This window comes from Rhipicephalus microplus, chromosome 8 (assembly GCF_043290135.1).
Source record: "Rhipicephalus microplus isolate Deutch F79 chromosome 8, USDA_Rmic, whole genome shotgun sequence".
Classification (NCBI taxonomy): Eukaryota; Metazoa; Arthropoda; class Arachnida; order Ixodida; family Ixodidae; genus Rhipicephalus; species Rhipicephalus microplus.
The window spans coordinates 40,834,107-40,853,016 of NC_134707.1; the positions used below are offsets into that span (position 1 = coordinate 40,834,107).

The 18,910-nt window shown below is 42.6% G+C and overlaps 1 protein-coding gene across 1 annotated transcript; it reads left to right on the plus strand.

Annotated features, from left to right (window-relative positions):
- Positions 1–1,133: 1,133 nt before the first annotated feature.
- On the plus strand, positions 1,134–18,910 carry LOC142769143 (anoctamin-5-like). The gene is made up of 10 exons (XM_075872094.1): positions 1,134–1,205; positions 3,077–3,343; positions 6,201–6,299; positions 7,370–7,447; positions 9,362–9,519; positions 12,217–12,323; positions 14,791–14,846; positions 15,402–15,458; positions 16,727–16,791; positions 18,772–18,910. The coding sequence occupies exons 1-10, from the start codon at positions 1,134–1,136 to the stop codon at positions 18,908–18,910; spliced, it is 1,098 nt and encodes a 365-aa protein (XP_075728209.1).

Consider the following 18,910-nt stretch of genomic DNA (forward strand, 5'->3'; position numbering starts at 1 on the left):
CGCGAAAAAAATTCAGCCGCACACGCAAGGAAATGGTGCGTATAACTGAAGGCATGAACTGACATATCGCCATCAAGGTAAAGTGGCCGAGATCGTGCAGTCCAGGCATACAAAAAAAAACAAAAAAGGAGCCCCTCCCATATGCCACCCGTCATGCACATCGACCATGTTGCGATGTGATCCAGTTACGCGATCACTGAGCGGTAATCGCGCAACGTGGTAGCTCGAGTATTCGGTGTTCAGTGAACGGTAGCAAGTTTGAACGCGATGTAAACACCGGTTCGCAAACTTTAAATCCACTGAATTCTTTCGAGCCACGCTTTTTAAAGATCACCTGAAGGGCCCAAGTGATGCGTCTGTGATGAGAAGGGGATGGTGATGCGCAGTAAACCGGCTCGTTAAAGTGTGTAGACGACAATAAATACTAGCAAAAGAATACTAACAGAGTACAGGTTAGAAGTTTACTGGATGCATAATTTTGTTTTTCATCAAGCGGCAGCTTCTACTCGGCAACACACAAGGCGACGGCATCGGAAGACCAAGCATCCGGGAGGTACGCAAAGGATGCTTCGCCTTGAAATGCATTTTGTAGTTCAAATTGTTTATTGATTTGTCACTTGAAGCACCTCCAATCGTAGGCATATAACTGGAAATCGTTGAATGTGTTGCTCAGAACTTGAGAAGTTGCCCTACTGCTTTGCTATTAGAGTTTGCAAGGCTTGCATTGCTAACAATGGCGCGAAAACAATTGGTGCAATACGACATACCTCTCTTCCACAGCCAAGAATGACCAGGCAGGCAAGTCAGCGCCAGATCCTGCTCCCATTGTGGACTGCGCGAAAGATGCACCCCAGGTGAGTTATGTGGTCGCCGCGTTGATTCCAAATGCAACCAGGTAAACTCGAAACTTAACTCAATTCTCCTCACTTCGGAAAATGGGAAAAGAACTTGTCAGTGAAAACTTGAGGTTGTTTACTCGTGCAAACTGTGCAACACCTCAAGACTTCGAGCTGCGTGTTGGGCGTTTCATTCACTAGCTGGTTAATAATAATTACTGCTTATAACTGGTTGATCAATTGATTGATGGACTATTTGATAGATTGATCAATCGATTATCCATTTTTCGCGCACACATGAACAACCCCAATTTCTACCGGTTATGCCAGTTCAGGAGTGACTACTTCAAGTTTTCCTTTTGTCTACAGGTGATTAGGCAATTAAACTACCTACCTATAGAACTCCTTGCAATAATGAAAATAATGTTCTATCAGCAGATACACAATTTTGAATATTAGATACACAATTTTGAATATTAGATACACAATTTTGAATACTAGATACACAATTTTGAATACTAGATACACAATTTTGAATACTAGATACACAATTTTGAATACTAGATACACAATTTCGAATACTAGATACACAATTTTGAATACTAGATACACAATTTTGAATACTAGATACACAATTTTGAATATTAGATACACAATTTTGAATATTAGATACACAATTTTGAATATTAGATACACATTTTCAAATATCAGATACACATTTTCAAATATCAGATACACATTCTCAAATATCAGATACACATTTTCAAATATTAGATACCTAACTTTGATTAATAGATAGATAGATAGATAGATAGATAGATAGATAGATAGATAGATAGATAGATAGATAGATAGATAGATAGATAGATAGATAGATAGATAGATAGATAGATAGATAGATAGATAGATAGATAGAGATACAGACAGACAGACAGACAGACAGACAGACAGACAGACAGACAGACAGACAGACAGACAGACAGACAGACAGACAGACAGACAGACAGACAGACAGACAGACAGACAGACAGACAGACAGACAGATAGATAGATAGATAGATAGATAGATAGATAGATAGATAGATAGATAGATAGATAGATAGATAGATAGATAGATAGATAGATAGATAGATAGATAGATAGATAGATAGATAGATAGATAGATAGATAGATAGATAGATAGATAGATAGATAGATAGATAGATAGATAGATAGATAGATAGATAGATAGATAGATAGATAGATAGATAGATAGATAGATAGATAGATAGATAGAAAAAGTGCTTGCTCAAATATTATTCGCCGTGCCAAAAGAAAGACCCCCAAGAATAATATGTGGGGTTTAACGTCCCCAAACCACCGTATGAACTTGAGAGACGCCATAGTGGAGAGCGCCGGAAGTTTTTACCCCCTAGGGATTTTCAATGTGCACCTAAATCTGAGCACACAGGCCTGTATACAGCATTTTCGCCTCCGTCTAAAATGCAGCCGCCACAGCCGAAATTCGATCCCGTGATCTGCGGGTCACCAGCCGAGTGCTTTAGCCACTACAACACTGCGGCGGGGCAGGAAGACGTCCAGGAAAGGGTAGCTTCGACAGTGGGTGCTTCTATGACAATGTTACAAAATAAAACTACAATGCTATGGTCAACTATTGGCGCATTTGTGTCGCCGTAAAGATTTTTTTTCTGCTTTCCTGTTATAGATACAGATCCGCACGTCTTTGTTTTCAAAGTATTTACTCTTATGTAAAAATTATTGTCGCCATATTTACAATGTTAGAGGCTTAGATCGCAGTTTCATCTGCCTATTTCTGGTGAATAGAACGCGCTTTTATAATGCCTAAACATCCGGCCTCCAACAATTCTTCACAAAATCGTACTGCAGCGTAATGAAATATGTGTTCAAAGGCGTTTTTAAGAAGAGGTACCTACAGTTGCGATAAGTTTTATAGCAACTCTCTCGATCTCCAACTAAGGAATTGTCTTATCCATTCGTTCAGCTGATCATGGTCTGATTTGAATAAAGAAATAAAGCACACAGATGTTATGGTAATTTTGGAGCCATGACACTGGTGTACCCGGAATCTCCAACGCTTTTACGAGAAGTCGGACACCGTCAAGTCCCTCATTAATTCAATAACAAAATGATGTAGTGATATAAAGGATCAATCAATCGCTGAATTAACATTGTCCTATAAAAGTTGCGTCATAGGTGACTTATTGTAACTGTTTCTTCAGAGCTCGGAACAAGGCCCTGGTGTCGTCACGCCTGGATCTGCCACATCGGCGTCCGAAGGAGCACCGGAGGTCGGAGGTTCGGACGACAAATCCGAGCAGATTCACGACGACGTCCACAGAAGCCTCTACTTTCGGGACGGCAAGCGACGCATCGATTTCATACTCACCTACGAGAAACTCTATGATCACGTGCTGGAAAACCGCCGCGTCACCTTCGAGAGGAACCTGGTGAAGGAAGGACTAGAATTAGAACTAGAGGACTCCTCGGTAAGTTTTCGGACTGAGCACATAGCCAAGCTCAACTATTTTTTTTCTTGAAGAAGCAACGCACAGCGGGAGGCAAAACACGCGAAAATAAAAGGCGGAAATACAAGAGCTGTACTGCAGCTTGTGCACGGAGAGGGATACAAAACACGTGCGCATAAAAGACGTACACGCAAGCGCCGCACTTTACCTGATTCATCAGTTGCGGTACAGCGCTCGTATTTCCATCTCCTAGGCGTGCGCGTTTTGTATCCCTCTGTGAACTGCTTCTTCGAAAATCATACTTCATTTACTTGCCCGTCAGTACATATTAGGGTCAATTAACCTTTTTCGACACGGCAGCCCTCGTTTGCAGGCGCGATTCCCTTTCGCCGCTTCTGTACACTCTTGCCAAAGAAAGGACAACAAACACGGAGCTAATGCCTGAATTAATCATCCCTGTAGCCTGAAATTCTTTTTTGTTGTTGTTGTTGTACCTTCCATGCAGTTGAAATATCTTACAACACGCCATCGTTTCGGTGAAGCCCCGCCGCGGTGATCTAGCGGCTAAGGTACTCGGCTTCTGACCCGCAGGTCGCGGGAACGAATCCCGGCTTCGGCGGCGGCATTTTCGATGGAGGCGGAAACGTTGTAGACCCGTGTGCTCAGATTTGGGTGCACGTTAAAGAACTTCAGAAGGTCGAAATTTCCAGAGCTCTCCACTACGGCGTCTCTCATAATCATATGGTGGTTTTGGGACGTTCAATTCCAAATATCAATCAATCAATCAATCAATCGTTTCGGTGAAGGCAGTTACGTGCTTCACGAGAGGTGGGACGTGGGGCGTTCATGCGAGAATTTCAAGATTTTGTTTTTACGTTTTTAGGAATGCTCGCTGCTCGAAGGTAACTATCGCGTACGGGTAATTTAAATGAGCCATAGAATAACGTTTGCGAAGAAATATACCTTGGCCAGCGGAACCCAAATTTGATAGTTATTTACGCTCTAATTACAATTATTTTTCTATAAAGAACACTAGTTTATTCTAACGCCGGCCCTTTCTTTTATTTGGTCTTCAGAATATTGGCATCAAATGTGGCGTTTCTCGAATATATAGGCAGCCTGACATGTGTGTCCAGATGGTTAAACTAACCTAATAAGTTTTGTCAAGGGAGAGCACGGGAACATCTGGGGGTGCATGGGGTGATCATAAAGGAAAACTAGAGAGAAAAAATCGATCAGTTAAATTGACAAGTTCTGTGACAAGTACTTTAATGTAGTTAATTACACGATCATATGTTTAGCATACGAGACGAGAAAAGGAAGGTCACTTTTCTCATATCAAATTTTGCGCCAAAATCTGCATGCGTGACGTAAAAAAAAATAAAGTGTACATATCATTTCGCGTGATTGGCTCCACAGAATTCATTCAAACTTGGTACGTTATGTCTATGGCCACCTCAAAGGACATTTCGCTTTCTTTTATGCATTAGAAATGACGAGAGCTTCGGTATAGGCGCTGTCAAAATATGTGACAGCATAGTGCGGAAACTTCAAGGTGGCGTCACCACCCACAGTTTCTTTTTGAACGCCTTCTCGCTTACGAAGAGTGGTGTCTTCGGTTCCGTGAAAGAGATAATCAGTAATGGGGAAAAAATCGTTTCGTTCTTTAGTGTCCCTTTAAGGGGCTTCTCGCCAGATGGGGTGGGCATTTAATGTCGAGTAGCCTGACTCAAAGGTCCCTCAAGGGTCACAACACCAGTAAACTTTGGCACGATGGAGTGTCGCGAAAGCAGTTCAAATTTATAAGTGCAAGCCAGAAGCCCTCTCCTTAGGAGAGGCGTACTCGGAGAGAGAGTGAAAATCACGCTCTTGCGTGTTACGTCACAAGCCGTCCTTCGAACTTTAGTGACCCTGACCTATGGTTGCGGATGTTCATTTAGTTGGTAGCGGAAAACGTAGGCGCTAGAAAATGCCCCGAAGCCATACAGTAAGAAAACAAACAAAAGAACGGGAGGTAGAGCTCCACGCGTGATCACAAAGCATTCCCTCACATGAGATGAGGAAACGGTGCTGCTCGGTGCACATCCTATTTGAACCTGAAAGTTCATCTTCGAATACGAACGTGCGGTGGAAATGGTCGTAGCAAGTTTAAAGCTCATACATAGACAGGAGTTCAAACGTATATGCAGTACTTCCAAACGACCAAAGGAAAATAACCCTCAATGCAACAGCTCGAAACAAACTCGTAATGAAAGGACCGGTTTGAATGGCGGCACATAGGAAAAGCCTCTGCCTCTGGCCGGCAGTGGGCGTAGTCAGGCTGACGGCGAGGAGAGGAAGGACTACGATGACGACGACGACGACGACGACGACGACGACGACGATGGCGATGATGATGATGATGATGATGATAAAGAGAGCCGACAAAGCGAAAAATTGCACGAACAGCCCTCCTGTCTTCCATCCACCAAGTGCACGTTCTTTTCTTGATCTTGCGCATTTAATCTAAGCAGATGTCTAACCCCCGGACTTGCTCATTTACTGGGACATCACGCTCTTTTCTTATGAGTAATACCACGTGTTAAGAATTACTCTATCTTGTTCACGCTATGCATACACAGCGTATCTGCGCGTTTGCTATTTCTGAAAAGTGTGCTTTTTAATTTGTAATTTCATTGAACTCAATTCTTTCTGTTTTTATTTAAAAAATTCAGTAGGTGCGCCCATTTCACAAATAAAGTGCTGAGAAAACTCTATAGATACACGCAAGGCAAAGACAATACTATATAGTGCGCGGTGGTACACAGGTGGGGAGATACCTTAACATACGGCTATGTATATGATTCCGTCTTTTTCTAAACACGTTCACCATGCACAGACATCCTGCGACGGCAAGACGAACTTCCTGAAGATCCACGCCCCATGGCCGGTGCTCATCAGTTATGCCGAGAAACTTCACTTGCGGATGCCCATCAAGGTACGTGTGCTCCTGTGTTTACCCTCCCCAACCCCTTAACCTTTCTGCGCCAAAGATGGTTTAGCATTACTTCTTAGATCGGAGGCATTGCAAGATTTATGCATCTCACCTGTTATAGCAGTGCCCTCTGACTCGGCCCACCATGACCTTGCGGTTATTGTGTGTGAAGTCACGTTATGGCATCGTTTTGAACATGTGTCTTCACTAACGGGAACTGAGAGCGCAAAAACAAGACATTCACGAGAAAGAGAAGACAGCAGCGCCCATCCTGTCATTTCGTTATGGTGAATTTCTTGTCTTCGCGCTCAATGTCCATGGTAGCTGTGCCCTATTTTGCCAAGTTATATGTTTTGTTAGACCAATGCGACTTCACGCCTGCAAATCTGGGACGTCATCTTGGTGCCGTAGGTTGGCGTCATTGCAGGTTGTTTCCCTCGTTCGTGTTGACGATGCCACTGACGATGACGTTTCGTGTTTTATGAGCCATTCAAGGCCTCAATCCTGATAGGCTTATTCTGTAATAAAAACTGTAGTGTTCTCTCTTGTGGTGTTGTCTGATGTCACTTCAAGTATTGACGCATTACGGTCAAATTCAATGCTGCATTAGAGGGGGGAGAGCAATTATTCTTAACCTAACCACGTGTATAAAAGAGCCGTGCCATGCATCTCGGTCGCAAAATTAAAATGTGGATATTATATGAGTCTATACGTTAAATTCTTGTCACTAATTACTAGGAAGTCATTGGGTTGTGAACCAATGTTCGTGTTACCCGAATCGTCCTCTTTTGTACGCATCGCGCTATCGCTTGGAATATTTTAAACTAAGACTTGCCCGCTGTTTGAGTTGCCTGTTGCAAAAAAAAAAGGGGCAGAGTGTTCACTGTTTGACTTCCCTGTTGCAAAAAAAAAAGGGGCAGAGTGTTCACTGTTTGACTTCCCTGTTGCAGAAATGGGGCAGGGTTTTCACTGTTTGACTTGCCTGTTGCAGAAAAGTGGCAGTGCGTTCACTGTTTGACATGCCTGTTGCTGAAAAGGGGCAAGGTGTTCACTGTTTGACTTGCATGTTGCAGAAAAGGGGCAGGGTGGTGCAGTTCCCGACGGTGCATGTCGAGGAGGGTGAGTGTCCAGCCCTGCCAGACATTAAAAAGGTTAGTAACACGATGATTTTCCCGAATGTTCATAAACCTTCATTACTTAAAAAAGCAACGCAAGTGATGTTTAAGGTGAAGCTGAATTTGTATCCCCTCCCCTCTCCCCATGTTTCATTTTCGTGGCCATGGCTACTGCTGTTCTCCTTTGTTGCTGAATACGTCATGAAACTCGTGGATCAGCAGTTCTTGCCACACTAAACATACGAATGACAGGTGAACCCTTCTTACATTGCGTTATTTATGGTGAGCTAAGAGACTATCAAATATCTACTGTCTTATGTTCAAGTCACACTTATACAGTCTTAAATTCACTTTCAGTGTCTGCTTCCGCACAACGGAAGTGGAAATTACAAGTTTTGGACGTCATTTTTGTCACGGAAATATGTTGAGTGTTTTACGTTAAGCTATTCACACTGTCTGTGCCTTCCCCTTGCTATGTTACTGTACTGCTGTGTAGGTATGAGAGATATGAACCACCGCACACGTATTTTCAGTGTTTAGACGCACCAAGAACAGTGCCTTTTATGTTGTGGCCACCTGTGATAATCAAGCAAGTAGAAAACGAAATATTCACAATTTTTTCACTTCTAAATAGTAGTATCTGGGAGCTGCAACTAAGCAAATCAGACAATTGTGTTGGTTGATTTCTACCGCCTATCGATCTACGATTAATTTGTTAAGGCACGCTTTTTAAAATAAAAGTTCACATCTGAAGGAATTCCGGCCCTGTTTTTGTTAGTGCACCTGGCTTTCTGACCAACACTTTGGTGCGCCATAAAATTTGTCAAAAACTCTGTTTGAAAACTTGGTGCGGAAGACTGAGGTGCAAAAAACATAACGTGAAGTAGGAAGAGCAGGAGAGAAGACAGAACAGCGACAATCTGTCTTCTCGGCGCTGTTCTGTCTTCTCTCCTGCTCTTCCTGCTTCACTTTATGTTTTTGCGCCTCAGTCTTCTGCACCAAGTATGCACCAACTAGCCCAAAAACAAGTCCTTTTCTGTTTAAAAACTTCTATGAACGGCTAATGACCTTGCTGCTACACTCATTCAATGGCTGAAAGGGTGAGTAGTTTTATAGCAAGTTTGAAAAATTACAGTCGTACCGATTTGTTGCATGTGCCACAAATTGATTATCTCAATACTGACTTTTTTATCTCGTCTTGCTGACTTTCTGCAACACAGCCGTTTTTAGGGCAACAAGAATTTGCGAGTCTGAACAATAATTGAAGAGCCCGGTTTACTCAATGAGGTCGTGGCCACATAGTCATCGTTTAGCACTGGCTGCACCCCTGCGCCATCACTTGCCACCAGTCCGCTGCAGTAAAGCGGTGATTAGGAGGTTCGGCTGCTGACCCTATGGTCGCGTGTTCAATCCAGGGTGCAGCGTTGACATTGGAATGGAGGCGAGATGGTAGAGGCTCGTCTACTATGCAATGTCAGTGAACATTTAAGGGCGCCAGATGCTCGAAATTTTGGGAGTTCTTCCCAACGGCGTCTCTCAAAATGAAGTGTTTTTCTCATGGCGTTTTTATTATTATTATTATTATTATTTTTATTATTATTTTTATTATTATTATTATTATTATTGTTATTATTATTGTTGTTGTTGTTGTTGTTGTTGTTGTTGTTGTTGTTGTTGTTGTTGTCGTCGTTGTTGTTGCTGCTGTTGTTGTTGTTGCTGTTGCTGTTGTTGTTGTTGTTGTTGTCATTTGCCATTAGTTGCAACGAGCTGAATTGTTACTCAGCTGAATAATTCACCCTTGACGTTTTTTTAAACCCAAAACACATGTGTTTTGTGAAACTGAGAATAAATTCATTGTGCGAAGCTTGATCCACATATAAATCTTTAGCTGCAAACGGCACCATCGGTTGTTCGCCCATGCCCCTAGCACGCATTTCGATGTGATCGCAGCTCGAAGAAGGCTCGACCGAGATCGAGGTGGAAGCGAGACAAACGACAATGGACAACATGTGGACCAAACTGTGGATACCGTTTCCGTACGACAAAGCCCTCATACCGGACGAGAGGCAGTTCTTCACAGCCGAGTTTGTACGCCAGCGGGAGCCCATGTGAGCATCACTCATCGGAGACGCTTTTTAGCATGTCGCTTGCATCCACCTTGACACACCCACATGTATACAAGCGTAGCCTCCGTGATTAGCTGTCGCAAAGCGGAGCGTTGCCGGAGCTGATTTCGGAGGTCTCGATACATTGGTAGAAACACAATGACACTCTAAAAAGATAGCAGACACCCTAGTAGCTATGGAACAAATGGTGTTGCTGGAGTGGACCTTTCGACAAGTGCACTGGTCCTCCTAAAGGACTTGAAAAAGACAGTCCGGTTGCACCAAAGTTGTCTGATATGGTTAACGGGTTTAAAGGGTTTGTTTTTTTTTGTTTTGTTTCATCTTGTTTTGAACTTCTACCCCATGGTTTGGGCTTGTCTGGCAGATTCCTTTGATCACTGTAACAAAGCAGTGCCCAGCCTTTACGCATTCTGAACAGTACAACCACCACTATCGTGAGCACTCATCCTCAGTCCCCTCCCCAGAACTCACTCACACAACATGGAAAGAGTGTAAGGCAGCGAAATAATGACCTCCCTAATATAGCGTTATAATATAAATCTTTGACCGAGACTACACTGGTTTAGTCTCGGTATAGCTAGCTTTTTTGTCATTTTAAAACTTGTTCTAGTTCTGCACAAGCGAACTAGCTTGTTTCTTTTTAAAGATAGTTTTCTCCATAGAACCAATGAAGGGAGCATACAATAACCTCAAGTTTAGAAGCCACAAGAAATTATTGTTGCGGAAAAGTGAATTGACATATGTTACAGCAAGAGCATGTAGACAACCCAAACCGAAGCTTGACTGATAGATGGTCCATAATTGACGACTATAGGGGAAAACTCTACTTCACACTCTGAAGGCGTTTGAGGAAAGAAAGGAAAAAGCGCGCATCCATGCCGGAACGGCTCAATGTGCCCGCGCAGTCATGCCGACATGGCATAAATTTTCCCACCAGATCCCGGCTAGGTGCCTTAAGTACGTTGCGTGACTTCACAGAAATACCTTACTTACCTAAACAAGTGAAAATCTCAACTTATCGGGCGTCCAACTCGGGCATTCGCGACTGTCATTGAGCGCTCGCCTCCTAGCGGCTGCGCCTGGAAACGCCGCTAACAGGGTCTACCTTGGAAGGAGATATGTTACCACGTTGCGCACGTTGAGACGGTGCCACGTATATGTAGTTCCGTTTTCTTCGCCATGCCCCACGCGCCAAGCCGAAAAAGAAGAAAGCCATATTTGGAGACCATTTTGGTGTTCGCAATGCGAGGCATCCTGGTGGAGAGATGGCAACGCATCGTTCAATCTCTTCTCGAAGGTTGCAGACGACGCGTGTCGAAGAATGGAGCAAATCAGAAACATACGCATTGGTAAGAAGGCGACGGACAATGCGGTGGTTTGGTCCAATCGATTCGCACGCGACGACTTGATTATTCTCGGTGAGTACATCATTATTTAGCGTATGTACACTATTATCGATATTCGGGCCTCTCAAAGCACCGAATATATATAGTTTCGTTTATATAAACGCTTTGGGAAATTCATTGCGTTACGTGTGTGAGTGTATTTTTCGCATATGCGCTCGTTTTCGTTTTCTGCGCAGTTCGTGCCGCTACCCATTGTTAAATTAATGCTGCGGTAAGCCTTCCCACCGAACATATTTTTTTATTTCGTATGGGTGTACATATACACGCACAGAAACGCGCGCGCGAAGAAACGCGTGGGCGAGCATGTATGTTCGTGCGTATATATATATATATATATATATATATATATATATATATATATATATATATATATATATATATATATATATATATATATATATATATATATATATATATATATATATCACGTCTGTTCATTTGTAGTGTGCGTGCATATATTGGCTTTGAATATCAACTACTACCCACAAGAACAGGCGAGTGCTCGGAAGTAGAGGACCTTATTCATTGTAAGCCTAATAACATGACATGGTGAACAAAAAGAAGAGAGGAGCGCACTTCCCTTACAATTGAAACGACGATTTGATTTATCTCAAGATGCACTGGCCCCACCATACACCTATTCTGTAATCAGAAAAACGGCCTTTGCATTCAGCTTCCGACGGGACAAAAGAACTCATTGGGATGCACGCCAATGTCAGCACGAGCCGCAGTATATTACCTCTAAAACTGTTAAGGCCTTACTTGTAGCAGTGTAGCAATGCAGCGCAAAAGGGCTAGCACCTTTCGCAGAGGCCCGCTACCCATGGGCAGCTGCCTTTTTCAACCTTGGGCTTGCTTGACAGGTTCTTCAACTTGAAGCGAATTTGATGCAGTTCACCGAAGAGGCTCTATGTTTGCGCGCAAGGCGCAAGTATTTCCCCTATTTTCCAAGTGAAACCCTTTATGCGTGTGAGAATCAGGTGGTTTGCAGCCCTTTTGCCTTCGGCGAAGTAACCCGATCCGACGCCAGAATCAAGAATCTTCCGCACAACGCCAAGCAAAAGTGCCGCGTTGAACCTGTTCAGCATAGCCATCTTTGTTTTTTTCGGCCAGTGTTGCCAGCGCATGGAGTGTTTTCTGGAGTGGCGAACAGCAAGACAGCTATACCTCATCTAATGGATTAAGAGCTTCTCGTTACTGTCCTTCTGGTCAGTTCAGCAGTCCGGATATCGTACTGACCAAAGCAGTTCTTATTGCTTCCACCTCTGTGCAGGTACCTGATGCAGTACAAGGACACCGTCTTCTCGCAAGCCATTCGAAGTCGGATAGCGTGGGAAGTGCTCATGAGAGCTCCTTATGAAGACAAAGAATCTCACAGAGGTAAGCATACACTCCGTCAACCGGTCCATTTTTATTCGTGCACTTAAGAAGCCTCTTATGCTGGAACCATATCTTTCGGTTGAATGCATCCCATAAGTTGAAAGAACAAAAGTATAATTTTCTACTGAAAATACCACAAGGAACATGGTAATTGAAGTTCGTTGGCTTCTGCTGACATGAACACAGGGTATTTCAGTCTGTTATGTGTCAAAAATGTAGCAATAAACTTGGCAAATGCATGTGCGTGCTTGAGCTAGGTACGGCGAAGACTAACGAAGACGAGAGGGAGACTAATCAGTAATGGAATCCACAAACACCTTACGTGTAGTTTTGTGTCTTAGTTCGTTATCAGTGTTGTTCTCGTTTCCGTAAGAGTGTACCGGCTAATTTACAAGGCCTCATTCAACAGTAGACGATGCTTCAAGTACGGCGATAGACAAAACATTCGAAGGCTTACAGCAACGAGTCTCTTCTCTTTTATGGTGAAAAAAAGACTACAAACCAGTCACTGGCCTTCAATTTTCACACCCTATATAGCTTTCTCCTTATACGTGGCTCTCTAACCATGCCACACGGCACCCGCGTCTGTAAATACGTCAAGATAGGGTATTAGAAAGGTACTCAACACCAGTGTTATTCCTTTACACGTGTTGCAAAACTTCCAATAAGCTTCATATATCCCAATTGGGACACGCTATTGGCCGAGATGGCGGAAGTGTGTAGATTGTTGCGTCGGCCGTTGATCAAAAACCAACTAATAAACACATTATTGTGTTTCGCGTTTCCGCTCCCAGGTGGTGTGACCTTCTGCAATATTTGCAAGATCAGTCAATTGCGTGTCCGGGTTTCCACCGCAGTTTCGCAACTGGTGTAATTGAATAACTCTGCTCCACACTGTGTGGCAGTGTATACTCAAACACGCAGCCCGTGGTCTGCATGCGGCCCGCACATGACAGTACGGCCCGCACAGCATTCACTGGCGGTCCCACATGACAGTCTTCGTCCCATATTTCTTTGATGACCTTGTGACTGTTTGTGATAGTGTTGAATAGTGGTTGCATTATTTTTTGTCTATGGTATTGTTAACGCTTTTTTCGGGTAATCTACGCGGAAATGACAGATTTTAGGCAATTTTTCAAGCTTCACATGCGGTCAGCTTGTCAGTCCTTGGGTAGATCTGGATACCTATATGCTTCGTGAAACCCGACACTTAATTCTACTTTGAGGTGTCCCATGTATAAACATTTAAAATGTCTTCTTTAACATGTCAACATTACATAAAATTTTGAACAACTTCACCCCCCGGTCCCTGCTCTCCGCTTGTTCACTGTTCTGGCTCTTTTGCGGAAATGAATCTCGTGACTGCTGACCAGTCAGTGTAGGAAAAAAAACGTCACAATACATTTCTTTGTGTGTATTACATTAATTTTATTTATATAATTTGTACCTAAGTGTACACTGACCCTCAACTCAAAATTGTCATGTTTTTGCCCAAAGAGAATCGCATATTAAGCCAAAAATGTAGAGCACAATCGTTTTCGCTAATGTTCAAGTCGGGGAAAGAAAACATCTACTTTGGATGTCGTTATTGGAAAGCCGTGCGTCGAGCTCGATGATGCCTTGAAAAATCATATACAACAATGCATAACAAAATGAAGTAAAATGAGAATATTATCGCCCCTCGCTGTGACTTTTCTATACCTCATGCGGTGCTGTGTTCCTTTTCACCAAGCGATTTTACTTTTGATTTGACTTTGGATTAGACTTTTGATTTGTATTTTACAAAGCTATTTGACCAAGGGGCAGTGTCATCTGACGATGTCATCATATCACGCCATAAGAATGCGTCACGAGTTTTGATGACACAATGCGACGTCATACAATGACGTCGTTACTGACGCCGTTCACGTGTGTTTTCGCAAAACTTCTTACCCCTGCAGTGTTTTATCTAGGCCATGCAGTGAGGCAGTTAAAGCTGTTTGCCTCATAACTATACTCTCTGGACGTTGCTAAATGAAAGTCAACCAACAGCCCGACACATAACTTTTTTTCAACGCTGCCTCGTAAGGTACACGAGAATACTAAAGTGAACTTCTACAAATAACAGAAATTTGAATGTGATAAGGGTCTGGAAACTATAGAAGAAAAAAAAGAGGCAATCTTGTGTTCTTCTGTACGATTTAGAAATAAGTACGTGCTTACTATAAGATAACAATGTACACCGATGTCATATTTTTTTTGCAGTAATTAAAGAGAAATAAATGGTAGTTCTACAAAACAGCCTTTACGACTGATGAACCTGTGCGGCGTAGCCAATAATGCGGCACCTTGTCGTTTCAATTGATCGTGTTACAGAGGACGCTTGTGTTATTGTTTTGACCATTTTCACACTTTTTCATTCTTTTTTTTTTGAGAATTTCGTCACGAACTTCTCATATCTATGAACCGTTTATTTTGATAATCGCAGGCATACACAAGCTGCTGAATGACCAGGTCTACTTGGAAGCATTTCCATTACATGACGTAAGAGCTCATCTCACTGAAATACGACTTCAGTACAGTCTGAGGGCACAATAATACCAACACCTCCCGAAAATTTCAAACTCGTACAGAACAGCTGGTTGACGAATTTCTGCTTGTTTCTGATGTTTTTCATCATTTGACCAAGCATTTGTCACGTGATCACCCTCAAAGATGACAGGTCGGCGCTAATTAACACTCCCCGGTTCAGGTGTATGGCTATATCTGATAAAGTTGACGGAAGGATGACAGCCGCCGTAGCTCAATTGGCAGAGCATCGAACGCGTCATTCGGTACCGACTGGGGGCGTTACCTATTCAACAAATTCGATTTCGTTTTCTTTATATCAAGATAACTACGAATAACGTACTTTATACATTACTTCACTTGATTGTCTGTTAGCTCTCATTAATTTTGTATTTAAGAAATTGTGGTCTCGAACGTCGGCATCTGCTCACGTGTGTAACTGACATTGTACTTCCTCATTACCGTACTCTACGGTAAGCCCAGCAAAGCGCCTGCTACCGGCTACTCATTAATTTCACTTTAATCGCACAGGGCCCTCCTGGCAGTGGACCTTTCAATCCTCTCAGGGAAGTTGCCACCGAGCGCCGGGTAAGTTAGCACATTTTAGAACGCTAAATATTTGGTACTCTTCAAGAAGACCGAAATAAGGTTAGGCTGCGTTATTGACTAGCAAGTTTTATCAAATATATAGATTAGGAAATAATATAGAACCACTCGCAATGCCACGCGCAGAATATAATTATCTATCTATCTGTCTATCTGTCTATCTATCTGTCTATCTATTTGTCTATCTATCTGTCTATTTGTCTATCTATCTGTCTATCTGTCTATCTATCTGTCTATCTATTTGTCTAACTATCTGTCTATCTATTTGTCTAACTATCTGTCTATCTATTTGTCTAACTATCTGTCTATCTATTTGTCTAACTATCTGTCTATCTATTTGTCTAACTATCTGTCTATCTATCTGCCTATCTATCTGTCTAACTATTTGTCTATCTATCTGTCTATCTATTTGTCTATACGTCTGTCTGTCTATCCGTCCGTCTATACGTCTGTCCGTCTATCCGTCCGTCTATACGTCTGTCCGTCTATCCGTCCGTCTATACGTCTGTCCGTCTATCCGTCCGTCTATACGTCTGTCCGTCTATCCGTCCGTCTATACGTCTGTCCGTCTATACGTCTGTCCGTCTATACGTCTGTCTATCTGTCTATCTGTCCGTCTATCTGTCTGTCTGTCCGTCTGGCTGTCCCTCTGTCCGTCTGTCTGTCCGTCTGTCTGTCTGTCCGTCTGTCTGTCTGTCCGTCTGTCTGTCCGTCTGTCTGTCCGTCTGTCCGTCCGTCTGTCCGTCTGTCTGTCCGTCTGTCCATCTGTCCGTCCGTCTGTCCGTCCGTCTGTCCGTCCGTCTGTCTGTCCGTCCGTCCGTCCGTCCGTCTGTCTGTCTGTCTGTCTGTCTGTCTGTCTGTCTGTCTGTCTGTCTGTCTGTCTGTCTGTCTGTCTGTCTGTCTGTCTGTCTGTCTGTCTGTCTGTCGGTTGATCCATCTGCCGATTCTTTTTCCGCAATGACCATGTGGCAAATGTATGCCGAAGTGCGAGGCTCCTAGACACGGTGACGCTTAATCCTTTGACCACCAGCATGACAACGATGTACAGCGAAGCAAATCAACAAAAAAAAATAAAATGAGTTGCTACTACGTACTGTACCATGTGCTAGGCTCAAAAAAGATCGAGCCCTTAAAATATAAATTTCTGCAATTGAGCACAAGAAATTTAGCCTTTCTTTTTTTTCTCCTACGACACATTTTTGAGAAAGCAGACGTGACGCCATGACACCATCTATTTCGTCTATTTACAGCTTCTTTACAGCGAGTGGGCTCGGCCAGCAGCTTGGTACAAACAGCAACCGTTGGGACTCGTCAGGTTTGTGATATTGTGTCAATTGAATGGTTTTCAGTGGCGCTCCTTAGCACAGGGCAATCTGCTTCCATAAACATCTGATGGCGTACAATTTTTCTTGCGTGTTACTTGAGAGATTAATACGAATTGTTGTTTAAAACGTCTGTGTGCCAACTGATAACGCCCAAAGTTACCCTCAAGCCATTACAATATGCACTCGTGGTGAGATACCTAAGCTTAGTTAAATAAACTGAAGGTGTGCTCCTGGCACCGAAGAGTATCTCCAATGCCAGGAGTTGCTCTTAATCTATCTCTACATCTTATCTCTATACCTGATACATGACAGACGTAGAAATAACACCTAGACACAGATAACGCCTAATTCGGCATGTAAAATGCCATTGACAGGTCTTCGTTTTAATCAATGTCCAATATTATTGCAGTCCTCAAAAATTCAATACTTTGGAGACACAGTTTTGAATCTACGTAAGGGTATAGATACACGTGTACATTTTATGTAATCACCATTCTTGGAACGCTCCTTGAAATCATCACGCGCAACGATATTTTCATTTACATGGATATGGTGCTAGTTCAAGGACTGTCACCAGGGTGGGGGGGGGGGGGTGCACATATGACGTCAAACTTGGGAATTGTTTCTCTTCAGCAATTGTGCTTTGGATCTTTTGATTCCATGTATGACAAATTCGGGACAAAAATATTTAGTGTTTCTGGTGTCTTTACATTCTTCTTGTGTCATTTTAGCGTGTTCTATCTTCTAGAATGGCTTAGAAGAGTTTCATTCAGTCCTGCAAGAGTTCCATCATACATCCTATTCCGAACGGAACATAAAGGTAGAGGAAAGCACGCAAAAGCCAGAAGCTGTCAATTACGTGTCTGTGGAGCGTAACTCAACAGCTAATATCCATAGGAACTACACTCTGAGAAGGCTTTCCAATTGACTATGTAAAAAAATTATGAGCTCGTCAAGGACTTCGATAAAGGACCAAGATGAACGTTTGGTCAGCTGAGAAGTTTTCTTTGCGAAATCGCGTATTACTTCTCTTGTGGATTATAACGTTACGAACTCAGAGATGACAGCTTTCTTTTTTTCACGAGCGCTAATTTTGAATATTCGTAGCTCGCGTAAAAGCTATAGATATATAATGTAACTGAGATATCAGCGCTTTTCTCCTTCAGGACAAGGAATCCGAGTGATATAGGAGAGTGAATTATGTTGAGCAAGAAGTAGCACACACGGTTAAGAAAACAATCAAAGTGCATTGAATTTGCACCCCCGTACAATTTCATGCGATGGGAGGTGAATTGCAACAGAACCCATGTACTGATATTCAATTCGGTACAGACTGAAATAGTATGACGGCGTGCTTCGAAATACCCTGCAGGTATTGCAAAACGGCTTCTTATAAAAATGTTATATGAATTTCAATTAACTATAATGTTCGAAAATATACCTTAGTTGTCTTACAAATTAAATCTAGTCGGGAGTAATACCACGTACTACATTATAATTTCATTCGAAAGATAATACATTCTGAAATTACTTCAGAAAGATAACCAAAGCAAAGTTATTAAAGGTTTCGAGTAAGTATGCTTCCTTTACGACCTGCCCCGTTTCCACGTTTGAGTTGTTACACTAAGATTTCAACGCCTTTCTTATTCCTCTGTCCTTGTTTGGTGAAATTTTTATGTCAGAAGGCAAGAAGATGGGATTAATTTCAAACAGAAACAACTGATAAAATATTAGGCAAGCTTTTGAAATTGATAGCCTGAAGTACTTTATTATATTATTAAGTTACCAGCTCACAAAGGGTGCTCCTTACATCTGTAATTAGAGTAAAAATTAATTTTAAAATTTGCAACGGCGTAACTGTTGCTGCATTACTACCAATTATTGGTTATGAAAGCACGTAGAACGTTGCCAATTTAGTTACATACGACAAAAAAATTATCGCTCACAGTCGTCCCGTGTCACTCTCGCAGGCGCTATTTCGGCGAGAAGACCGGCCTCTACTTCGCCTGGCTTGGCTTCTACACGTCCATGCTCTTTCTACCAGCGGCTGTGGGAGTGCTGACGACGCTCGTCGGTCTCTTCGGAATGTCCACAAACACGCCAACGTAA